A 26,370-nucleotide genomic window follows, 5' to 3' on the forward strand; every position below is an offset into this window, starting at 1 on the left:
CAGTCTTTGCGTTCCTTATGAAACTCCTTGAAGTATTAGATGTGTATTAGAAGTTTGGGGTCACCCAGTCTTGACTGGATGGACTTGAGGTTGTTTTCGCAGCATCTCTACCATGCGAAGAGGGCATCTAGATCATCTAGCAATGTATGGAGTTTCTCGGGGGGCAGCTTATGTATTGGGGCATCACAGATCTTCTCAAGCTTCACCCATGAGTCTGTGTAGCGGCAATATTGCTGCTGCCAATCATTCTTCAAGTGTTCTTCCATGGATTTGGTAAGCTTCTTACTCTTTCTGAGGTTGTAGGCTTTCGGAGGTATCGCGGTTTCTCCATAGGGTTGGACATCTAAAGGCGGTTGTTGGGAACCAGGCTCCATGTTTACAACAAGGGTGGGTGGAGGATTCAGGTCGTCTGGTACATCAGATACATCTGTCATGGCTGAGGAAGTTGCCATACTTCAAATTGCCAAAGGAAGAATTTTGGAAAATTTTAGTGGTTTTTTGTGCAATTCCTTTTTTGTACTAGGGGCGCTGCAAGCAGGTAGCAGAAAGTAGAATTGCTGCTGGATTTAATACTTGAGCATGTAGGTGGCACTGCAGAGTCCAGGCAATGGTAGCACAGCACACAGTATGGCTGCTTCTAGAGTGTGTTGTGAGCTTGCGACAGAAGGGGGCACTAGAGGTTGCATCATGAAGACTTGAGGGCAGAACGCAGAAATATGCCTATAAGGGTCGCTTGCTTCACAAGGTGGCAGCAGAGGGTCTGTAAGACACTGTTGCTATGCCCATGTTAGGTTGCAGTTACTCTTGGGACCTTTGAATTGAGTTGATTAAATGGTGCACAATAGTTGCAAAAAGGGGGTTATCATTGGAGAAACACTCTGGTCAATATTTGAGAAACTGTGTAAAAAAAAAATCAAAGTCTGGGAAATTTCTCCTTGAGCCCAGATGTAGCTGTGGGCTGCATTGCTTATGTCTTACTTCCTTGTGGAAGGAAAAAGAGAGGGGAGAATTTCCTGCCTACCCTTGAAAAGGAAAAAAAATGGTAAGAATTATTTGACTGCACTGTAAATTTCTTCTTGATCACCAGATGGAGATTTAGGCTGCTTTACTTGAGTCTGATTTCACTCTTTGGCGGGGGAGCCTCGTGGCTATGAAGTTTGCTGATTGCCTAAAGGAATTTATTGCCTACTTCAGATGGTGCTGTAAGCTAATAATTGAATGTCAGCCGATTTCGCTGGAAGGGAAAAATTCATTAGGAAAAATACTTCAGTTAAGTTGCATGCACTGTGGCCGTGTTATGCCTTTAATTTTTTAGTAAAGATAGGAGGAGATGAAGAAAGTTAGGCTTTTAAACAAAAGAAATTGCTCTTTGAATTATTCTGTTCAAATAGTTTGTGTAAATCAGCCTTGTGACTTGGGGGAAGGAATGTCTTTGAAGATGGTCCTTCACTAATGATTTATTACCCCCAATAAACTGGCCAGAGTGGTTGTAAAATAGCTGGAGAGGCCTCCTTTATTACCTCTTGAAGCAGCCGAGAGCATAAGAATGTGAAGCGTTTCTTTTTAGCAATACATGCAAGATTTCTCAAGCTTTCCATTGCATTTGGAAAGGATTTGTAACTGGAGATAGACATAGATGGGGAATACCTGGCCCCTTCCTTCAATTCCAAACATGCTGTAAGGTTACTTTGGCCAACAATGGGAAGACACAGATTAAGCCAGAGAATAGGATGTTTGAAAGTCTCTTGCGTAAATGGAGAAGGGGGGGTGGGCGGGTTACTGGTTCTCTTTGTTTGTAGCATGTGGGGGAATTCCAACCCCTCCCATCATGCAAACAGCGTGTAAAGAGTCCCGTAACTCACAGAGAGAGACGATGAGAAATGCAGGTTTAGATTAATGTTGCATATTCACTCCTGGCTTCAATATTACATTGCTTTATCACAAATCTAAAATTAACAAATTTATTCTGATGGGTTAGGATTCATCTTTTACTTTCCTGTATCTTGTACAGAGGTGGATTCATAAACTGTGCAGAAGCAGAGAGATAACTCAACAAGATGTCTATAACAAAGAACATTTATTGGTTTATCAGGTATCCTCATAACTCACATTTGTGACAAAGTTCTTCTTTTATGACCAATCCTTTGTATATCTGCCTTGTAGTAAAAGATGATTATCTCCTAACCCATCTCGTAGCGATAGAAAGAAGGTGCCATGAGTTCAGACAAAGAATGAGGACAACTCTCCCCAACCCCTCGAGAGTCAAACTAGTGACCAATCAGGATTACAGATGTGGTCACATGACATGAACTACATTTCCCAGGATACCTTTAACTATATTTACCATGATGCATTCCCTTAAGGGGACAGCTCATAATTCCTAAGTAACTATCCAACTCCCATAGACTGGCTGAGACAGCATAACAACATATAGATTTAAATTTTAAAACCAGAAATATATTTGTTGGTACCCACATAAATAAAGGGAGTATAATACATATTTAATGTTACACGTGTTAACAGCGGCTAGAATTATGTTTGCACAATAGTGGAAAAATGAAGCGTTCCCCATAGATGAAATTAAAAAATTACAATGTGCAGAAATGGATAGAGATAAGAGGTAGAAATTAGGTGGAGAATGATCATTGCTATGTATGAATTAAATACAATAATTAAATACAATAATTATGTTGATATAATTAACAAAATTAGAAATAAGCCGATACAAAGAAATTTAAATATTTTTTCTGTTACACTGCTGTACTTATTGATATTTGTTTCTGCTTTGCTTTTTCATTTATGAAATATTTTATAATATGTTATAAGTATAATAAAATTACAGAGGTAAGGTAAAGTAAGGATATATTGTTATAGAATAGATTGGTGATGATGAAATGAACATTATAAAGAAGATTAAGTAAAAATGGTGATTTGTTCACATAAATGATGTAATATTAGTAATAATATAAATATATATCATGGATTTATGATATAAGGATTAATGCAAATTGGAAGGGAAAGATTGCAGAGATTGTGCAGAAGTGATTTGTACCAGCCAACACACTGAAGATGGTAACTGAAGATGGTTTATGTTTTATGTTTGTTTTATGTTTAAAAAAAAATAAAAAACTTTTATTTAAAAAAAAAATCATTTATGTATGCATGCAACTTCTTTTTTTCCCCAAAAATTTTATTAATTTTTAAAAAACATATACAAACAAAACACGAAACATGAAAAACATAAAACATCTTTTTTGAAAGCAGGTTGATCCCGGGTTACATATCTTCATACAGACATAAATTCAAGTTCATGCTCACTTTTATATACCATTCCATATCTTATTACCATTCTACATTTTTATATAGCTTCTCCCCTCTTTTCACTCTCTTAATTCTATTTTATTTATTTCATCTTAATTTAAATCATTATACTTATATCCTTTGTCCAGTTTCAGCTGTCTATTATCTTTTCTCATTAACACAAAATTTATCCTGTTATCAGTGATTGGAGTGTGACGCCTTTATATCTTTCCCCTAAATTTAACACTTAATATAATACATAACTTTCATTTGGATTCTGCTTAGTACATTCTAAAACTATTTTAAGAAAAGAAAAAAATATAAATATATAGTATAATTAAAACAACAATCCATACCAATTGAACTCTATCATTAAAATTAATATTCATTTAAATCTTAAACATTTTACACATCCCTTTTCAAATAGGTATCATGCTTCTATGGGAACAGTTATAAATTTTACGTAGTTACTTCCCCTCCATTTCACTTATATTTTAAAACATTATGTAATTAAAATGTTCCCATTCCTTCTTAAATCAATTCTCTCATATTTCATTTCATTTATTTTGTTCAAGAAAAAAAAAGTTTCACTGAATTACATTGAATATTTTATCCCATTTTATAATCATATGTTATTCCAATTTTCTAACATTATTTCTAATACAAATACAATACAGTCTTATGTACCTTTGCAGAATCTCATTTTGTTATATTTTACCCATTATCTCTAAATAAATCCTGTTTCTTTACATCTTGTTTCAAACTTTTGTAGCTTCTCTTCCCATCCTTCCTCCCTTGCTTCTTCATTCTGCCCTTTTTACCCCCTTGTCTCTCCATCTCCATTTCCCTCTTCTGTATTCCTCTTTTCTGTTGAATTCTAACATTATATCCACTTCTCACCTTATTTTTCCCTTTTTGGGTTGTTTTTTTAGGCCTTAAATTCTCCATTCTCTTTCCCCCCTTTCCCCTTTCTTCCCCAGATAAAGTTACTTGTTCATTAAAGATGGCTTCTTTGTCCCAATCTTCTTGTTCTTGTAGTTTCTCCTATGTAGAAATTGCCATTTCTAAAAAATTAAAAATGGAGCCAAAAGAGCCCTTCCCTTCTTGTTCCTCTTCTTTATATTTTTTGAATTCCATTTTCAGTTCATCCACAAGTGATACCATTGTAAAAAAAAATTTAAACAACCACCCAAGTGTTTTTAATCATTGAAATATAATTTCCAAAAGTCCCAGAGTCACCAAGCAGTCCAAATACACACAAGCTGTTTCATTTAACACTTTCTTCTTTTTTCACATCCTCTTCCTGGGGCTACAATTCAGTTACAAAGTTCCAATTAAAATGTATCTTTTAGAAGTCTTGTTACAATTTAACTTTAGATTCTTTTAAAATTCCAAGCAGTCTCCTCCAGCAAGATCTTACTCTTATTCTTTTCCTCTCCCTTCCCACTTATAGCAAGAAAAAGTTTTTTCAGTGATCAGAAATCTTTATTGTCCCCTTGGCTTTAATTTTCCAGTTTAATTACCTGCTGTTGCCAAAGCGGGATTTCCAATTTCTCGTTCATCTGCTGTCACCATAAGGAAGGAGAGTGAGAAAAAACAAACTTTCCCTTTTCCCTTTCATTCGCTGCTTCTGGATCTTCTTTGGGAGCGATGTATCCTTTTTTAAAATTTAAATTCCAGGGTATCTTGAATATTGCTTCTTATCCCGATCAGCCAAAACTTTCACTTCTTAGCTTCTTCCTGCACATTCTTTTCCAGATGAGTGCTTCTTTGTGGCGGCCATTTCTGACCGCTGCTCTACCGCCTTCAGAAAAGGGAGTTAAGCCAGCTGGGGAGGGGAGGTGCGGTTCCCCTCAAGCCCTGTCAGGTCTCCCCTATCTTCAGTCACCTCTAAGGGGTGACTTAGCCCCGAAGCCGGGTGGCTCGGGGCACTCCAGCGGCGAGCGCAAGCAGAAACCGCACACGATCGCGGATTCCTGCTGCCGCCGAAGCCCTACAAACTGGAAGTCAATTCATGCATGCAGCTTCTTGTTACACTGATGTTGCTATATATTGATTTAAGCAGAAACAGATAATGTATAACAACAATGTAAAAAGAAGTTACCTGCCTCATTTTTGGTAAGTTGTTTTTTTATTTATGTATTTATTTTTGATACTAAAAAAATAAATAAATACATAAATAAAAAGCAACTTACCAAAAATGAGGCAGGCAACTTGAATAGCTAGCTATGCCGGAGTCCTCCTCCTCAGTCTTCAATGAAGACTAAGGACTGGCTGGCCCAGGAGTCAGCACTCAACCAGGCAGCAGTGGTGGCAGGAAAAGGTAGGTGACCGGCGGGGCTTGCTACTTTGCTTCCTCATTCACCAATTGGTGGTGGGAAGGCAAGGCAGCAACCCTTGGGCCATGGTGGGCAAGGGAAAATGGCGCCAGCCTAGCCAAGATGGCAGCCGCCATGTGGACGAGGCAGAGGTGGCCGGCCCAGGAGTTGGTACTTGACTGGGCTGGTGGCGGCGGCAGCAGCAGAAGGAGATAGGGGACCGGCAGGGCTTGCTGCTTTGCCTCTTCACTTACCAATCAGTGGTGGGAAGACAAGGCAGCAACAATGGAGGGCCACGGTTGAGGGAAGATGAGGTGAGGCGGGTGAAGCAGGGAGCGTCAGCGAAGGCGATGGGCATCCCAGGAGTCAGCACTCAACCAGGACTGGTGGCGGCAGGTAAGCGACCGGGTTGGACGTCGTACTTACTGATCCGTGTCTTCGGAGGCCGGGGTAGGCAGTCCGAGTGGGCGAGGACAGCTAGCGGCAGTAGCAGTCCAGGCAAGACAGGCAGGCAGGCCTGGGAGGCAGTCCAGGCAAGGTACGGCCTGGGAGGCAGACTGGCCAGGCGAGGGCGGTTAGCGGCGGTGGCAACTGGGGCTTGCGTCTTGCCCTCACTCACTCAGCAGGGAGGCAGAAAGCAGGCAGTGATGGCTGGCTGGCTGGCTGAGCTGCTGTTGCTGCAGCTGCTGCTGCTGGTGTGAGGATGGCGCCAGGCAGGAAAATTTTTGTAGGTACCACACATGCGCTATAAGTCGGGGCGAGCAGGGGGAGAATGAGACAAGGATTTTTGTGCATGCGCAGTAAAAAAAATCAGGGTTTTTAGCGTAGGAGCGGTGGATAGGGATGGGGGACGGGGATAGTGAAGGGAGGGCGGGTGGGGGAGAATGAAGCAATGATTTTCACGCACATGCGAAAAATGTTGTGCATGTGCAGTAAAAAAAAAAACAGGTTTTGGCCCATAGGAGCAGCAGAGAGGGGCAGGGCCAGGCAGGGGTAGGTTTTACTGGTTCTTAGAACTACTGGTGACATTAACAACCGGTTCTATAGAACCAGTGTGAACTGGTAGAATCCCACCCATGGCTACTTCTCCATACATGATTAACAATCAGTTGGACCATTCTGAAGTTACGGGCAGTTTGCATCTCCCTCATCTTGAGGAAGCTAGGCTGTCTCATACATCGTTCTAGTTGGCTGAGATGACTATGCAAACCAGCTGGCTGGTACAACAGAATGGGTATTCTAAATAGCACAAACCATTTTATGGAATCTAAATTTCTTTCCTAATCTTTTCTCCAAAAGTTAAGAGTTTTATTGCAAGGAAACACTTCATAGCAAATAACACAATTTGGATTCTAGCTTTGGTTATTATAGCAACAAATGATGTGGAAGAAGTCTTTCCTTCCACGTTTTGGAATTGTGCTGAAACAGTCACCTCACAGCTAGCCTTTTTTGAACAAATTATTTCAATGATCCTATAAGTAAGTTCTGCATTTATGCTTCTCTCTTTGAGGAAGATGGATGTCTACAAATATGAAAAATAAAATAAATTGATGCAGTCAACAAAACTGGATACAGAAGCCAAACAACTCTCAATTCATTTGAAAAATTAAAACTGTTTCAGAAATCTCTGGTTCATCTACCGATCATGAAGTTATCAAATATCTACACTGTTCAAAAAAACCAACAAAAATACATTAGGTACACAAAGTACATAATGAAAAGGAAGGGGTCAATGGCTAACAAAATTGCTTAGATATTTCTGTTTTCCTACATGGTACCAGGAAATAAAGTTTCAGAATGACCCACAAAGGCAGAAATCTGCTTTTATATGTTACATTCAAACAAACTAACAAAAATATTCTTGTCAAAATATGTTCTTTAGGCAGGCTCTGTTACAGCTGTAAGTTATTCAGTGGCTTTAAGTGCAAAACTTTGGCAGTGTGAAAAATACAAAAATTTATCAATACTAGAAAGCGATAATAATGTGAAGTCTGATCCTGCAAGCAATGTGGTACACACTGATTTCATTGCAAAAGGTCAGATATTTAATTACTGTCTGTGTGATATGTATATTATATACAATATAAACATATGGTATCAACACACAGGAAGCATAGCCAACTTCTAATATATGTATATAGAATGGCTCTTCAATAAACTTGAGTTTTTCATTTTGAGGTACATTATTTACAAAATGCAGCTTTAATAAACAAGACGACAATCACATCTGAAGATTAAATAATGCATCTATTTAATGCCTTTAGAAAATGGGTATTTGAATCCAGGTGAATTTAGCAATGACTCTTCCAGAGGGGATTAAAGTACATCCACCCATCGCCCTGAAAAGAATTACAAAAATTGCAGGTAAGCATCTATATTAATGTAAGAACTTGTCAAAAATATAATAAAATATAATAAGATCTCTGTTAAGAAAATATCAAGGACATCCAAAATATTTTTTGACATTATTTTGGCAATACTTTCTCATGATGTAAATTGAACACACTACTTAGTTTTAAAAAATTCAGATTTTTGTTTTTGATTTAATCTTTTTAGCATCATCATCTTAACAGAAAACTTAAAAAAGAAAGTAGAAAAAAGAAATCTAGATGTTCAGCATAATTATAATAATGACTAATAATACAGCCTGCTTTGAAAAATCTTAATATAAAAATAAGCTGCTATACTGGAAGTATACTCCATGAATACCATCCACTACAGAACAGTATCTTAGCTTTTCATATTTCACTTTTGCTTCTCTGAATTAAAGATACTCCATTGCCTCATCTTAAGCTACGACTGCTAGATGTAGGTTATACAAAAACTGGATGATTGGTTCATTTCTTTACTGTCATTTAATGGCTGTTGAAATTTGTGTAGTCTGGCTCTCATAGACCAATTTAAACTTTAATGTTCTGGATTTAGTCCAAATTTAGATGTAGGATGTTCCCAAACTTTTTCAGTCCACCGCCCCATTGGTGCTACAAACTCATCCTCAGTGCCCCCCACCCAGGTGTGGGATTCAAATTTCTGTGGGCATGGCCTAATTTGAGGGTGTGGCTTGCTGGTCATGTGACTGGGTGGGTGTGGTTTGCTGGTCATGTGATTGGCTGGCGTGGCTTGCTGGCTGGTCATGGCTTGCTAGTCACATGACTGGGTAGGTATGGTTTGGTGGTCATGTGACTGGGTGGGTATGGCCAGGTGACTGGCAAACAAGTGGTCCTCACTTAATGGCCGGTTGCTTAGCAAGTGTTCTAATTTATGACTGGTCTCCGCAGAGCTGCTTGACCTGTTTTTGGAGTTTTGACAGCCATGCACACACATACACACACACTCCCTTCTAACCCTTCTAACCCTGCTGGAGCAGATCTTTGGACTAGAATCGGCAAACCATCTCTGTTTAGATTCTAGTAGTGCCATTTCTTGCTGATTTGTTTTATTTGTATTTCTTTATTTTATGTTGCTGAATTGCATTGCCATGTGTGTCCCTTCTTGTGCACAACCCAGAAGCTTTTGTGATTCTTTGCAACAAAAATTACCGACCTCTGGCTTTGCTCTACTTTTCAAATGTGCCGCCACTGCTGTGTTCTAGGTGCCGGCCCCGCAGGTCCACCCCATTGAGCCTGCTGCACTGGAGGGACCTGCCTAAGCAAGTCCGAGCAGAGCGGTGCACCAAGTCAATGGGGTGAGCCTGAGAGAGGGAAAGAGAGAGAGAAAAGAAAGAGACAGAGAAAGAGAGAAGGAAAAAAAGAAAGAGAAAAGTGGAGACTTCCAGTTTGCAGCACTTCGGGGCAGGCAGGAATCTGCAATCGTGCGCGGGTTCTGCCTGCGCTCGCCGCTGAAGTGCCTTGAGCCACTTGGCTTCAGGGCTAGCCACCTCTGTAGAAGGTGGTGAAGACAGGGGGGATCAGGCAGGAGAGGAAAAGAACTGGAGCAGGATTTGGAAGCAAGGAGGAGATTGCCTAGAATTTTAAAGAATCATTAAATACTAACAAGACTTCTAAAAGATACATTTTAACTGGAATATTGCAACTAAACAGTAACCCCAGAAAGAAAAAGTGAAGAAAGAAGAAAGTGCTAAAAGAAACAGCTTATTTGGACTGTTTGGTGACTTTGGAATTTTTGGAAATTATCTTTGAAGGACTAAAAACACTTGGGTGGTTGTTTTGAAGAAAAAAAATTCTCTCTACAATGGCATCGCTTGTGGATGAATTGAAAATTGAATTCAAAAAATACAAAGAAGAGGAACAAGAAGGGAAGGACTCTCTTGGCTCTCTTTTTCAATTTTTAAAAATTTTTAAAAATGGTGATTTGCACCTATGAGAAACTGACTGCACAACAAGATGATTTGGACAAAGAAGAAGCCATCTTTGATGAACAAGTAACTTATTTGGGGAAGAAAGGGAGAAGGAGGAAAAGAAAAAGGAGACTTTAAGACTTAAAAAAACTACCAAAAAAAGAAAGAGAAAAGTGAAAGAAAGAAAAAGGGACAAAGAAAGAGAGGGGGATGGAAGGAAGCCACAAAAAGAAAAAGAAATAAAGATGGAGGGAGGGAGGGAGGAGAAAGATAATGAGATATCTATTCTAGCCCAATCACCTGCTCCAGCAGGGTTAGAAGGCAGTGTGTGTGTGTGTGTGTGTGTTGTAGTTTACCAGTACATTTTGGTTTTTTGCCTTCTTCAGAATTGGTACTATAATACATTGGGGCAAAGCAATTTTTAGGGTGGAGATCTGGTCCCATGGATCCTGTTTAAAGCCTCAACAAAATGTGAGATCTCCCTGATAGTCTTGACCATGTTTTGACAATTATTTCATTGGAGATGGATCGTGCTGACTATTATTTAAGATTCCAAAACATTGATGAAGAAATGGGGAGAAACCTAGCAGAAATAATGGTAGACTTGCTAGCAAGGGCCTTGGAGGTGACCAAAGAAGAGTGATGACTGATATAGATGAAATGTTTAGAGGAGAAACCAGATATGCATTGAGAAATAAACTACCAAGAGAGGTATATGTTAGGTTCACAAAGAAAGCTATAAGAACAGAAATCTTGCAGAAAGAGAGATGCTCCATTGAAATATAAAGGGAAAGGAATAACAGTTTTGAAGCAAATACCAAGAAAAGTAAGAGATTTGAGAAGGAATACAGTTGGTGACAAAATGTCAAATTAAAAGAAGGATCAACTTCAGATGGTTGATATCAGAGGGAACAATGGTGACATGGCAGGAACAGAGACATAGATTAGATTCCATAGAGAAAGCGGATCATTCGAGAGCAAGAGGAAGAGAAAATGAGGGAAACAGAAGAAATTAAGAAGCAGCAGGGGAGAGGAATGGACGACAAAGAAGAGAGGAAAAAGAACAAGAAGAAAGAGTAAGAAGAGAAGAAGTGAGACCAAAGGAAGCAAAAGACATAAGAATGACAAGAGCAACTAAACCCTATTATAAATAAAGACATAGGAGAAGAAATAAAGTTAATGTTAGTTAACATAAATGGACTGAATTCAGCAATAAAAAGAAAAAGGATATTTAACAAACTAGAGAAACTAAAACTGGATATAATTTGTTTGCAGGAAGTGCATATTAAAAAGCAACACAATAAAGTATTGGACTATCCTAAAAATGGGAAACTATAACCCCCCTAGCACAACAAAGCAAAAGAGGCATAGTATACATTAACAACACAATAAAAACTAAACAAATCTTTCAATATTATGAGGGAAGGGTGAAAATGGTTGTTATGGTTAGCCGGCAGCAGTAAGGAGGAGGTTCCTGATGAGCCTGTGCTAAGTGCGAGTGAGCACAGGATGATTCACAGAAGAGCAGCAGAGGGCCACTCAGGAATAAGAATGCCAATTAATGGCCCCTCCCTTCAGGGAATATAAGCCTGGTTTCAAAGGGTTTTTGCTCTGTAGAAGGCAAAAACGTTCTAAGACGCTCTAAGGACCCAGCATTGTGTGTAGAGATACTGGCTTATCTGAAGAATTCTGTCAAGGCTTTTCTGGTTGGACTAATTGGCTGCCAGCCATCTTTTATCTATCTATCTATTGATTGATTGATTGGTTTGATTTGTCAATCGCTTACAAGATACAGGTATAAGAATAAACATAGTTTTGAATACATGAGATAGATACTTATAAGAAAAATAAAAAGAAACAATAGGACAGGTATGCCAGGCACAAATGGTGTGCTTATGCACTCCCCCTACAGCCCTCTTAGGAAGGGGGTGAAGTCAATAGTAGACAGACTCGGGTTAAAGTTTTGTGGTTTGGGGAAGAGTCAGGTAGAGTATTCCAAACATTGACCACTCTGTTGCTGAAGTCGTATCTTCTGCAGTCAAGTTTGGTGCGGTTAACCTTGAGTTTGTATCTATTGTGTGCTCTTGTATTGTTATGATTGAAGCTGAAGTATTCATTTGCAGGACATTGCAATGTATGATTTTATATACTATATTTAGATCGGACCTGAGGTGGCATAGTTCTAGGTTTTCTAGGTCTAGAGTTTCAAGTCTGGTGGCATAAGGTATTCTGCAATGAGTAGAGGAGAGGAGAACTCTTCTTGTGAAATATTTCTGGACTTTTTCAATCAGATACATGGTATGGGTTCCAGATTGATGAGCTATATTCAAGTATAGGTCTAGCAAATGTTTTGTATGCTCTAGTTAGTGTGATATTACCAGAGAAAAAGCTACATAGGATTAGATTAACAACTCTTAATGCCTTTTTGGCTATGTAGTTACAGTGGGCTCTAGCACTTAGATCATTAGAGATGAGTACTCCAAGGTCCTTGACAGAGTTTGGATCCTCAACAAGGTCTTGACTATTTAGCTTGTATTTTATTTTCTGATTTTTTTTTTTTGGCCAATATGTAAGACAGAGCATTTATTGTTTGAGATTTGAAGTTGCCATTTGATTAACCATTCTGATACATAGTCAAGATCTTTTTGGAGGGTAGTAGTATTGTCTGTGGTGTTGAATAGCTTTACATCATCAGTGAAGAGAACACAGTTGCTCTTAATATGATCACAGAGGTCATTTATGTAGAGTATGAAGAGAGTTGGTCCTAAAACACTACCTTGGGGGACACCACTGTTGACAGGTAGAGAATTTGATAGGACATTCCCCAATTTCGACCATTTGTTGTCTGTTTGACAGGAATGCTTCTATCCAGTTATGCAGTTGTCCAGTGATACCATAAGATTTTAGTTTTAGTAGTAGTTTGCCATGTACCACTGAATCAAAGGGTTTACAGAATTGTACATTGCATCTATTGCTTTGCCTTGATCGAGTTATGTTTTTGCAGTGTAAGAGTTGCAGATTACAGGATAGTTTTTTTCTGAAACCAAATTGTTTATTAGAGAGTAGGTTGTTTGCCTCTAAGTGGAGGATAATGGATTGGTTAATAATTGATTCCATGACTTTACAGGTGATGCAGCATAAAGAGATTGGTCTGTAATTTTCAACTAGGCTGGGGTCTCCCTTTTTGAAGATGGGGATGACCGTGGCTTGTGATCATAGGTTTGGCAAGGAGCTGGTCCTGAAAGATTTTTCAAAGATTATGCTTAGAGGTTCGGCTATGGCAGTGGATAGCTTTTTTAAGAAGTAGACACATATTCCGCCCGGTCCAATAGATAGGGATGGTTTTAGATTGTGCAGTGCTTTTTCAACAATGTCTTCTGTAAAATCGATATGTATTAAATCATTGTAGTTGACTGTGGTTCGACTAGGAAGTACTGGGCGTGATCCATTGCTGGTTACAAATACTGAGCCAAAGAATGTGTTAAAGAGGGATGGTTTTAATGGTGTCATCATTGCAGTCTTTACCATTAGGTCCTTTTAGGGGTGGGATGGATCTTGAGTCTTTTAGTATGTTGTTTACAAAGTTGTAGAAAGCGAGGATGGAATTGGTGCATAGAAGGTTTTCCTCTTGTTTAATGTGATAATTAGTGCATTCAGTTTTTATCTGGTGGCATAGATTTTGGGATCAGCTTTTGAAGTTGGCAATGTGACCAGATTTGTTTTTTCACCAAAGTGATCTCTTTTTGGATTGAAGCTTCCTTATGGTTTTGGGTAATCTGTTTATCCTGGTTTGGGGAGTTGTTATTGGTACATATAGTTTGATGGCTCTTTTGATTTCTAGTAAGAATATGTTGTAATGGTCTTCAACAGTATTGCATCCGGTGAATAGAAATTTCCAATCAAGGGAAGAGAGATCATTGATTATAAGATCATAGTTGCCGTTTTTGAAGTTATAATTGGGGATTTTGTCATTGTGATGATTTTTGTGTGGATTTATGTTGAGACAAAAGTCAATCGTGTTGTGGTTCATGTTGGAAAGGGGTTTTTTAATTTGTATTCTGTAAATTGAATTTAAACTATTGCAGAAGATGAGATCAAGGGCAGTTGTTTAGCCTAGCATTGTTGGTTACTAGTTGTTCCAGTCCCAGATTTGTTACAGCATTGTAGAAGGTTGCATGTATGGGTTCAGTTGTACATTTGTTTAGGATCCAGTTAATATGAGGTAGATTGAAGTCACCAAGAAAGAAAAAAAGTGTGTGGGCAGGATGCTGCCCATGTTAGTAGTGTATTTAGTTTGTTTACATGTTCTATGTCATAATCAGGGGCTCTGTAACATAGTAAGAACCAAAATGTGATATTTAAGGTCAGTTCACAGATAATGGTCTCAGGAAGAGCAAGCTCCTGAGTAACTTGGATGTTTTTTAGATGTAAGGACTTTTTATAGAAGATAGAAACCACCTCCTCTACAGATTTCATGATCAGATCGGTAAACATGATAGTCTCTTAATGAGGTAAATGTCAATGTGTGCTCCTTTCAAAATCCAAGAAAGAAATACTCAGACTCCATGGCTCAGAGCAAAGTTCTTCTTTTACTGGAAGATGAAAAGGAAGCTACAAATGGAATTCCAAAAGTGAGAATTTGGCGCGCAGATCACACATACAAAGAAATGGAATTGTTCCCACCCCCCAAAGTCCAAAAATCTCTGCCAATTAAAAGTTCTGAATATGATCATGTGAGCATCTTCAGGTGGCGATGAGGCCTCTGTCCGTTGACCTTGACATATTTTGATAAGACTTCGCAGCTGCGCAAAAAGGGATAGAGGCTAGCAAGGAAATGGAAAGTTGGAAAGAAAAAATCCCCCCCCTTCTTCTGCCCACAGTAAAAGAATGCAAAACACCTCCAGCTCTCTTCCCCCCCACAATTATCCCTCCCCCCCGTTGCTAATGACAGCCGAAAGAAATAAGCCTAGCAGTAGAGATACTAAGGGAGAAATAAAGGATAGTTGTTTGGGTACCCAAAGAGATCTTGAGGCTGACATTCGGACCCCCCCTAGAAAAAGGACATCAGTCCCTGTAAGAGAGAATAAAAAGATATGTTAAGCATTGCATACATTCTTATGGTTTATCAGGATACTTAGTATGAAATTTCTTTAGCAGGTCAGGAGCCTTAACGTCTTTTTCGTTCACCCACTCAGCATGAGAGGGGGGAAAATGTTTCCAGGCTACAAGATATTGTAGACGACCCCTCCATTTTCGAGAGTCTAAAATCTCTTTAATCTCAAAATGTTGTTCACCCTCAATCAACAATGGGACGGGGGATCAGTCTGGGTTGGTCTCAATGTACAGGTGTTCGGGTTTTAGCAGGCTGACATGGAAAACAGGATGAATGCGACGAAGAGTCTTTGGTAGCGTCAATTGTACCGTCACGGGATTCACAATTCGCTCAATAGGGAAAGGCCCCACATACTTCTTTGATTTCTGAATGGTTTGCAGATACTTGGTTGAGAGGAATACTTTGTCGCCTACTCGATACGACTGTTGTGGGGCTCTCTTCTTGTCCGCAAACTTCTTATGGGATTGATGCGCTTCGTCCAGAGCTTTACGAGCGACTGGCCAATTGAGTTGTAGTTGAGATATCCAGTCATCCAATGACTGGATATTGGGTTTCTCGCGAGGAAGTTCAGGTATGGGTACAAACTCTTGTCCCGTGGCCACTTTGAAAGGGGTAAAACCAGTGCTGCTGTGAACGGAGTTGTTATATGCTACTTCTGCAAAAGGTAGCAGATCCACCCAGTTGTCCTGCTGATAATTTATGTAACACCGGAGATATTGCTCTAACACCCCGTTAGTCCTCTCGCAGGCCCCATTAGTTTGGGGGTGGTGGGCGGAGCTTAAACCTTGGGTGGAGCCTATTAACTTCAAAAATTCCCTCCAGAAGTTCGAGGTAAATTGAACTCCTCGATCTGATATTATACGTTCAGGAACACCATGCAGTCTGTAGACGTGTATAATGAACAGTTTGGCTAATGACTTCGCCGAGGGAATCTTGGTGCAAGGTATGAAATGTGCCTGTTTGGAAAACAAGTCGGTCACCACCCAGATCACCATGTGCCCAGCACTCTCAGGTAAATCTACTATAAAGTCCATAGAGATTTCCTTCCAAGGGGCAGTTGGCCTGGCACATTCTGTAACAGACCTCGTGGCTTACCGGGAGGTCTCTTAGCTGAGGCGCAAACTGGGCAACTTGCTACATAAGTTTCAATGTCTTTTTTCAAGGAGGGCCACCAGAACTGCCGTTTCACCAGGTGTAAGGTCTTCACGAACCCAAAGTGACCCGCCGCCTTGGAATCATGAGTTTGTTGTAATGCTTGGCTCCTCAATGTTTTTGGTACATACAGCTTCGTTCCCATCCAGGCTAACCCCTCTCTAACGGTGCAGTTATTTGCATTTGCCTGGAACCATTCATCTGTTTTGAAAGCTTCTTTAAATCATTCGATCAAATCATTGGACAGATCTGCCTCTTGCTTCTTCTTTTGCGCTCTGGTGACCACTGGTGCTGCCAGCTGTGTGGTGGGCACGATCGGACTTATCACTTCTTTTCGAACACTGTTGTATTGTGGCATCCTGGATAAAGCATCCGCCATAAAATTCTTTCCTCCTGGGATGTACTTCAGAGAGAAATTGAATCGTTTGAAGTACTGGGCCCACCTAACTTGCTTAGGAGATAGTCTCCGAGGCGTTTTTAGGGCCTCCAGATTTTTATGATCAGTCCAGACCTCAAATGGGTGCCTCGCGCCTTCCAGAAAATGCCTCCAGGTCATTAGAGCCCAGCAGACTGCAAAAGCTTCTTTCTCCCAGACAGCCCATCTACGTTCAGTGTCAGTTAATTTACGGGATGTGTAGGCACACGGTTGTAGTGTCCCCTTCTCGTTTAACTGAAGTAAGACCGCTCCTACCGCTACATCACTTGCATCAGCTTGGATCATGAAGGGGACATCCATGTCCGGATGCTTTAGCACTGGCTCGGCAGCAAATAGTCTTTTAGCTTCTCAAAAGCGGCTTGGCACTCCATAGACCAATTCAACGGCTGGCTGGGCTTTGGCTTCGCTTCCCCTTTGTTTTTAGGAGGTTGGTGATAGGCATGGCTATTTTAGCAAAGCATGGGATGAATTGCCGGTAAAAGTTGGCAAATCCAAGGAAACTTTGAAGTTGTTTTCGGGTTCTTGGTGGGGCCCACTCCAATACGGCTCGTACCTTCTCCGGGTCCATCTCAAGACCCTCGGGTGAGATACGATATCCCAGGTAGTCAATCTTTTCTTGATGGAACTCACACTTGGACAATTTGGCGTACAATTTGGCAGCACGCAGTTTGTGCAGCACGGACCGCACCAGTTTCACATGTTGGTCTCTGGTCTCCGAGTAGATAAGGATATCGTCCAGGTAGACCAAAACCCCCTTGTATAAATGTTCGTGGAGCACTTGGTTGATCAATTGCATGAAGACAGCTGGTGCCCCTGTAGGCCAAATGGGAGAACATTGAATTGGAAGCAACCTATTGGGCAGTTGAATGCAGTTTTCCACTCGTCCCCCTCTTTAATTCGGATTCGGTAATAGGCCTCCCTCAAGTCCAGTTTCGTGAAGATCTTCCCCTTGGCCAGGTGAGCTAACATGTCCTTCATTAGAGGGAGGGGGTATACATTTTCCACGGATACCGCGTTCAAATTTCGGTAGTCCACCACCAAGCGCTTGGAGCCATCTTTCTTCTCGCGGAACATCACAGGGGCCGCCACTCGAGGTCTGGCAGGTTGGATGAACCCTCGTTTCAAGTTCTTGTCGATAAACGATCTCAATTCCTCTAACTCCTTTGGGGCCATCGAATACATCTTTGGTTTCGGTAGTGTCACCCCGGTAGAAATTCAATGCTGCAATCAGTTGACCGATGGGAGGGAGCTCATCGGAGGCCTCTTCGCTAAAAACCTCTCTTAGGTCCCAGTACTCTTTTGGGATTTTCTCCACCCTTCTATGCGCTCGGCCCTGTGGAAGCTGTCTCAGCAGGGGTTTGGGGCTTCGGATGGGGATTCTCCCGGTTCCAGGGGGTTGCTCCTCCTTCCTGGAGGTTGGTCAGTACGAACCGTATCCACCCTTTTCTCCAGTTCACTAGGGGATTCCATTTCCGAAGCCAGGGCAATCCCAAGATTAGGGACTGTTCCATCCCGGGAGCCACAATAAAGCACAAGGTCTCGCTGTGGGTTCCCATGGTCATCTCTACGGGCTCCGTTATGAACCGTGCAGGGCAACCTCCCGCTTCAGACCCATCCAATTGGTAAAAGGATATGGGCGTTTTCAAATTTCTCAGTCCAATGCCCATGCCCTTAACTACTTTCATGCTGATTAGGCACCTCGTGCACCCCGAGTCCAATAAGGCCAGCATTTCCCTCGGTACCCGAGGTGGGCACCCTTAATTTAATTGGAATGGTAAGGGGGCCCGGTTAGGACTTACCGAGACGTCGTCTTCCGAGTCGGTCTCACTCTCGTCGGGAGGAGTCGGGGTCCCAGCTCTTTTTCCGCTGGGGAGTGACTTCTACAACCTCCCTATCGTTAGCCCAGTTTCGCGAGGCCTGGTTGGGGAGGATTCGGGCTTCCTTCCAGGGCCCCGTCCTTTTTGGATCTGGTTTGACTCGACAATCCGCATTCGGTGGCCTTCCTTCCCACAACGGAAACAGGCAGTGGATTTGGCCCTTGTCATCACCCCTCCCTTCCGGGGCTTAGGGATCTCTCGGAGCCGGGGAGGGAGCTGGGTGCTCCATGCGGGGCCTCCTCTGCGTCTACTTCGGGCTAGATCTATTTCCACCTCTTCCGCTAACAGGTACCACAACTGCAAGTCATGGGGATCCCTTCTGGAGATGCACATGTGGTATATCTCTTCATTTAGGCCATCTTTGTAGGCGTCTATTAGAGCTTCCTGGGACCAGCCTCGAATGCGATATGCCAGCTGTCTGAACTCTTGGGTGTAGTCAGCAACTGATCTTCCCCCTTGAGTTATGGTTTTCATCCTGATCCTGGCCCTTCTTTCTGCCAGAGGGTCTTCAAACCTCCTCCTCAAGGCAGTCATAAAAACATCAAGGCTTCGCAGTTGGGGGGAGTTATCATTATACAGAGTCACCACCCAGTCAGCTGCCATCCCCTCCAGGGTTCTGGTAACACATCTTACTTTGGCTGCTTCAGAGGTGAACTCCCTTTCATATTCTGCCATATAGCTTCCAACCTGCACCAGGAAAAACCCCAAATCCTTGGAATTTCCTCCAAACTTCACATCTAAGGAGGGCAGGTGGCGTCTTCTAGGCATTACCCCCGCTGCTGGGGCTCCCCAGACGGGGCTGGTGGTTGCGCCGGCGTGGGATGGGCCAGGGGGTGGTGGCAGCCCGACTTCCCCAGGCTGAACTCGCCTCTCTTCCCCTCATATGTTGGAGCCCTGCCGGGTTTCTCAGAAGCATCCTTAAAGCTTTTCCCGGCTTGATCCAGCCTGCATTCCATCTCCTCCCCCTGCCACAGCCGTTCCTCGCACCTCTTCGACTTACAGTGATTCCAGGAGGGGGGGTCTTCCGGATTTTCCATCCAACTCCTAACGCACCATCTGGGCATCTCGGCTGGAGTTTCTTCCAGTGTAAGGTCAGCTAACAAATCGGTGGCTGGCATCTCTGGTAACAGCATTTGCTGCCCCCCACAGCTCCCTGCTCATCCTCCTCACCGCTGGAGATGACATGATGTGAAAACCCCCTCGGAAGAAAAATTTGTGTTTTCTCCGGGTGGGCTGATGGGACTTTCGGAATAATGTCAATGTGTGCTCCTTTCAAAAGCCAAGAAAGAAATACTCAGACTCCATGGCTCAGAGCAAAGTTCTTCTTTTACTGGAAGATGAAAAGGAAGCTACAAATGGAATTCCAAAAGTGAGAATTTGGCGCGCAGATCACACATACAAAGAAATGGAATTGTTCCCACCCCCCAAAGTCCAAAAATCTCTGCCAATTAAAAGTTCTGAATATGATCATGTGAGCATCTTCAGGTGGCGATGAGGCCTCTGTCCGTTGACCTTGACATATTTTGATAAGACTTCGCAGCTGCGCAAAAAGGGATAGAGGCTAGCAAGGAAATGGAAAGTTGGAAAGAAAAAATCCCCCTTCTTCTGCCCACAGTAAAAGAATGCAAAACACCTCCAGCTCTCTTCCCCCACAATTATCCCTCCCCCGTTGCTAATGACAGCCGAAAGAAATAAGCCTAGCAGTAGAGATACTAAGGGAGAAATAAAGGATAGTTGTTTGGGTACCCGAAGAGATCTTGAGGCTGACATTAATGGAGTCAGGGAGAGATGCGTTGAGCCATGTTTCACAGACAAATATGTCATCGAATTTAGCCATATTTAGTAAGAGGAGAAATTTGGGTATTTTATTTACAAGGCTTGTTGCACTGAGTAGATTGCATTTAAGGCCAGCTGTAGTTTGAATTGAGGTAGTTTGGGGGTATGCATGCCTAGTCTTGGGTGATGGTGGATTGGTTGAAGTAAGGTTGGATACTGACTTGTGGGTTGTGTGACTTTCTTTTGATACTGTCTACATGGTAATCAATGTACAGGTCCTTCTCTCCATTGTCTAGACGATTTTTGTGTTTTGTGCGTAGTATACAGGAGCGGGCACATTGGTGTAAGGTTAGGTCAGGATGAGATCAGAGGCTTTTATGGTTGGTGTTGTTTTTGGTGAGTGAATTTATAGTATAAATGAATTTACATTTGCTTAATTCATTTTTGCAAATGACCCTGCAGAAATGTGGGGCCACAGAGCCATCTGTTTTTGAGCTCTCGGCCAATGCGGGAAATGTCAAGTATTTCATCAGGGGAGATGGTTGATGCCTGATAGTCACTAATGATGTTGTGGACAATTGTGATATCATCGTTATTGATGTCCTCTAGACCAAATAAGATGGCATTGAGATGCTTTCGTTCGCGTTCAACAGCTTCTCTGACTAGGATTGGGATATCGTTATTTGTTGAATTTATGTTTTTTTGTGGATTAGGTTGCAGTTGTTGGTTTGTAGCTATTGGATGTTCAGGTTTGTGTGTTTGTCTTTTTTTTCCCAAGGTTAGTTAATCTTTCATTTAAAGTATTCAGGGATGCTACTATGGTGTCAAGGGATGATATTCACGTTTCTATGGAGTCAACTCTTTCAAACGGGGCTATAAGTTTGTCCAGTTTGGGTTTGCATGGTGGGCAGAAAAATGGAAATGCATAATTGGATGTTTCTAGGAATTGAGTCATTTGCTTGAGTAATTCCAGGCAGTCATGATGAGCATATTTTTCACATAGAGAACATTTGATGGAATTTTCATTAACCTTTAGAGTTACAAAGCATATAAAGCATGTGCAGGAGTCTTGTGGTTCATTGGTGGGGATTTTTTTTTCTTTAGGTTATGATTTGGTATTGGATTTTTTTACTGGCATGGTGGGTTTGTTGAGATAGTATGTTGATTAAATTGCTTAATAAAACAATTTTGGGTAATCCATATAGCCAATATCACACCAATTAATCAATTATAATAATCTCTCTAGTCAAGTAATTATGCTAAGCAATAATCAGCCTAATTAATTAATTACACTAATTGTTAAATACACTGTTCAATTAAATTCACCGAATCACTAATTTTACTAATCAATTAAATTACATTAACCCTGATTTTTTTACATTAATCAGTAATCACACTATTTGCATTAAACACTCTAATCACACTGATCAATTAAAACAATAAATCAATTAAACAATTGATAAATTAATTATTTTTGTAAATTGATTATCTAATCATTGATATAGGTATGGAGGTAGAATTAGAAAATGCTTTTTTAAAAATCGCTGGTTGAATGTTTAAATTCTCTCTTTAGGGGGCGGAAAACACAGCCTATGGAGATGGCTGATTTAAAGTGTTTGCTGGATTTGCATTTTGTCATCAAAAAGGGGTGAATCACAGCCAGTTTCTTCCTCTCAAAGATTAATGACTTCGGAGCTAGCAGGCAGGTTGTTTCAATGGAGGCGAAGGAATGCAAGATATTTTTTTAATTGGTTACTTCCTGTTGAAGAACAGAGGAAACCAACTATTCTTCTCTCCCTTTTGCAAGCAGACTTTGATTCAGCAGAGATAAACAGAACAATTCACAGGGAGGCAACAGGAAACTTTTTGTTTTCATTTTCCTTTGATGAATAGGATTTCTGGGCACCTCCTAGTTAACTAAATACACTTTCAAAGTTTGTTGCTTTTAAAAGAAAGAGGCACTTAGATAGTCTTGTACTGGAAATTTGAACAGTTTATATTTTTACTATGTAGACTCAGATTTGTATTGAGCATTCACTCCTGGCTTCAATATACTTCTGTTTCTATCACAGGAAATAAAATTGGTTCCAATCTTCGCAGGAGTTCAGTTATAATAATACTTCCCTACTTATTGGAAGTCCAAAGTTACTGTCCTTTTAAAGATGGTGTCCAGAATAGCAATTTGGTGAAGAGGGAAGGAGGGGCAGTGGGGGGGAAGCAGTCTGCTTCACACCTGGCTGCAAACGTCTGAAGACCGACTCACAGCTCTCAGTGCTCACTGCCCTGCAAGGATGGGATGTATCTCACCGTCTCACTGCCCTGCAAGGATGACTGTAGAGCCCCCGGCACTGGCGAGCCCCACCACCTTACCTTCTAGCAAGGATGGGTCGAATCGCAGATCGTTGAGCACTTTTGAATAGACTGCTTTTGAATTTAGCACTTTCTGAGGATTTAGCTTTCCTCTAGCATGCTGGTCATGGATGGGAAGAATTGGAAATAGCCGAGTACTTTTGAATTGAGCATTTACTGAGGAATGGAGCTTCCTTCTGGCTTGCTGGCAAGTCTCGGGCGCTAGGCTTTCCACCTTGCTGGCTGGACCTGCAGGGATTAGAAAGCTTGTCGCCTGGTGCTGCCCATGCCCGCTGGAGCTCCTCAAGCTGCTGCTACTTTTGCCGCCATCTCTGTTTCAATCTACAAATCTACAAAGAAGTTTATTTGTGGATTAAAGCTGTGAAGGTTTGAGTTACTGAGTTTGTGTTTGCTTTCTGGGAACCTGGCTGAGTCAGAACAATGGTGGAAATGATGATGAATTGTAAGCAGACACTACTAGTGGCAATATACGCACCAAATGAAAATCAAGAAGAATTTTATGATAAACTACACAAGAAAATAATGGAATTTGAGGATGAAAGTATATGTATTTTGGGAGATTACAATGCAACAGTCGATGTGGAAATGGACTATAAAACACAAAAAATGAACAAAAAAACCATGAAAACACTACCAAGATGTTTCTTCAAGATGATGGAGGAATTAGCAATCCAAGACACATGGTGAGAAATACACCCAAAAAACAATCAATATACATTTTATTCAAATATATATCTGTCTTGGTCTAGGATTGATATGGTGCAGGCATCTACAGATTTCATTATTAATATACAAGAAATAAGTATTGAAACAAATATCTGGCCAGACCACAGTCCGATAAAAGTAATATGAAAGGGACAACAAAAGAGGTCAAGGTGGACAATGAATAACCTAATATTGAAAAAGAATTTATAAGATATATGGAAAAAGAGTTGAAATTTTTCTTAAATGAAAACAAAAGAGAAAAGACTTCATTACAAAATGTACTAACTATAACATATGTGGGAAAGAGAAATAGAAAAAAGAGGCAGACACAAAAGACTTTAGAAGAAAAATATAAAAAAATTGGAGAAGGAATTGCAAAGAAGCCCACAAAGAAAAGACGTACAAAATAAGATGAAGTTAATTAATATTTGTCCATATTACCCTCATATCCAAACAGGTTACTCTAAACAGTTGTATAATTACAAAAGACCTTCAAAACTCAAAGCTGAAATGTCATAAAGATATTCAGATGCAATGACTGAACATTTCTGTTGCCTATTATCTTTCCCATTACCTCTTTGATAAAATATTTTGGTTTCCAAAGTGTGTTGGTTGTTGCTCGTTGCCTCTCCTCTTTTCGTTGCCTCTCCTCAAGGACGTGCTTATGTTCTGTTGCTGCATCAATGTCACCTTCCCTCAGGGCAGCAGTGACATGTTGCCATAAATGCCTTAGATAGAGAAAGAAGGAGAAGGCTTGATTTGAAAGCAAACCTGTTGTAAAAGAGCTATAATCTTGCCTGTTGATTTGTATGGAAGGAAACTTGTTGACAAAGTCCACTGAAGCCCTGAGGAGATAGGATAAAGCCAAAACTGCCAGTGTGGAAACACTTTTTCAGAAAAGTTCAACTAAGCACAGCACTCCAACAACTTTGTAAAAAAAAATCAAATTTTATATGGTTGGACTTCTGCTTATCACAATTTTTATTTACTTATTTAGGAGGTATATATGCCAGGCTATTTTACATAAGTATCTAAGCAGCTAATAATGGAAAACAAAAGCATTTAGTTAATTTAATTTAAAAAGCCCCTTTTCTTTTCTTTAAACCAAAATATTTAAGAGTAGATACTAACTCAAGAGACTTCTACAACATTTTCCAGAACTATTTCTTTTTTCAAAAGTTTTTTTGAGAATCAAATAAGATATAGCCCTCAGCTTTACCATCTAGAGCACCTAATAAAAATAGAGAACATGAATGTAAGAATACATAAAGTCTTATATCTGCTTGCTAAATCTGAACATTCACAAACTATTCTGTACATTGGTGATTAAAATGAACTACAGGAAATTAATAAACTGTATAAATCATGAACAATACTTATATTGAAAACATACAATTAGAAAAGGCTAAATGTTTTCCCTTATTAACTGTTTTATTTAGAACTGTCATAATTCTGTTCCCTCTGGAAATTTCATACAATCTTTTGATACTTTGATATGGCTCAATTTATTCCATAGCAATTAATAAAAAATATTTTCAATTCACCTACAATTAGTTCAGCATGCTCTTATGCATTTTTTTAATTCCTTATGAGTTGCCCTTACTCATAAAAAAATCCACAGGAAAGTAACATTGAGCCATTTTGGCTTAAAGCATGGATGATTCTCAATACTATTCAGCATGCAGCAATTGTGTATATCTGGCAAAACAAAGGAACCCACTTTTTGATCACTAGTTGCCTTAAATACAATTAAATACAATTTGATGAGATTTCACTAAAATAGTTCCACCTTGATTCAAAGGGGCCTTGTTTTGATATTGGTCTGATCTTCTTCCGGATTATGGGTAATTTGGTGGTATCAATTACTTTGGTTTCACCATTGCTATATGTGAATTCCAGAATGCCATTCCACTCTCCTTGTGCTTTACACACTATGGTATTGGTTGGATTGTGCTTCACCTCTGCTGTAACCCTGGTATAAATAATAAAGATTTAAGGTTACTGACATTTGAATATACCTAAATACTTCACCATAAAACATTCAGAGAGGTGAGCATAGTTGCTTATTATGATTTTACTTTTTAAAAATATATGCCACATATACTTTTGAAGTAGACAGCATTCTTAATATAAGTTAAGTATGATTTAACTTAAATAAAAAAACAGAAACAATTCTTCATTCCAAAATATTGAGTACATAGTGATCTAATGCAATGGAAAACAGAACAATGAGTTTCACACTTCACAGTATTCTGGTTCAGTTGTGTCTTTACTTCACATCCATGCACATTTATATATAAAAAAAGTTTTTAATACACTGCTCAAAAAAATAAAGGGAACACAAAAATAAGACATCCTAGATCTGAATGAATGAAATATTCTTATTAAATACTTTGTTCATTGCATAGTTGAATGTGCTGACAACAAAATCACACAAAAATTATCAAGGGAAATCAAATTTAGCAACCCATGGAGGTCTGGATTTGGAGTTACACTCAAAATTAAAGTGGAAAAGAACACTACAGGTTGATCTAACTTTGATGTAATGTCCTTAAAACAAGTCAAAATGAGGCTTAGTAGTGTGTGTGGCCTCCACATGCCTGTATGACCTCCCTACAACACCTGGGCATGCTCCTGATGAGGTGGCGGGTGGTCTCCTGATGGATCTCCTCCCACACCTGGACTAAAGCATCCACCAACTCCTGGACAGTCTGGGTGCAACATGGCATTGGTGGATGGCGCGAGACATGAGGTCCGAGATGTGCTCAATTGGATTCAGGTCTGGGGAACAGGCGGGCCAATCCATAGCATCAATGCCTTTGTCTTGCAGGAACTGCTGACACACTCCAGCCACATGAGGTCTAGCATTGTCTTGCATTAGGAGGAACCCAGGGCCAACCGCACCAGCATATGGTCTCACAAGGGGTCTGAGGATCTGATCTCAGTACCTAATGGCAGTCAGGCTACCTCTGGCGAGCACATGGAGGGCTGTGCGGCCCCCTAAAGAAATGCCACCCCACACCATT

General features: G+C 40.6%; 1 protein-coding gene across 3 annotated transcripts in view; it reads right to left on the minus strand.

Annotated features, from left to right (window-relative positions):
• Positions 1-6,597: 6,597 nt before the first annotated feature.
• The window catches only part of OSBPL10 (oxysterol binding protein like 10), a 222,849-nt gene continuing 203,076 nt past the window's right edge, over positions 6,598-26,370 (minus strand). The window contains exons 7-9 of one of the 3 annotated variants that reach the window (XM_087915370.1): positions 25,134-25,316; positions 23,919-24,072; positions 6,598-7,957 (exon numbers count right to left, since the gene is read on the minus strand). In XM_087915370.1, coding sequence (XP_087771496.1) covers positions 7,910-7,957; positions 23,919-24,072; positions 25,134-25,316 — 385 coding nt within the window. In that variant the 3' untranslated portion in view covers positions 6,598-7,909. The remainder of the gene's footprint in view (positions 7,958-23,918; positions 24,073-25,133; positions 25,317-26,370) is intronic. The other 2 variants (XM_087915371.1, XM_026717766.2) reach the window with 2 other exon arrangements.

The sequence above is a fragment of the Pseudonaja textilis genome, chromosome Z (genome assembly GCF_049901715.1).
Source record: "Pseudonaja textilis isolate UNSWEBS1 chromosome Z, rPseTex1.2, whole genome shotgun sequence".
NCBI classification, from domain to species: Eukaryota; Metazoa; Chordata; class Lepidosauria; order Squamata; family Elapidae; genus Pseudonaja; species Pseudonaja textilis.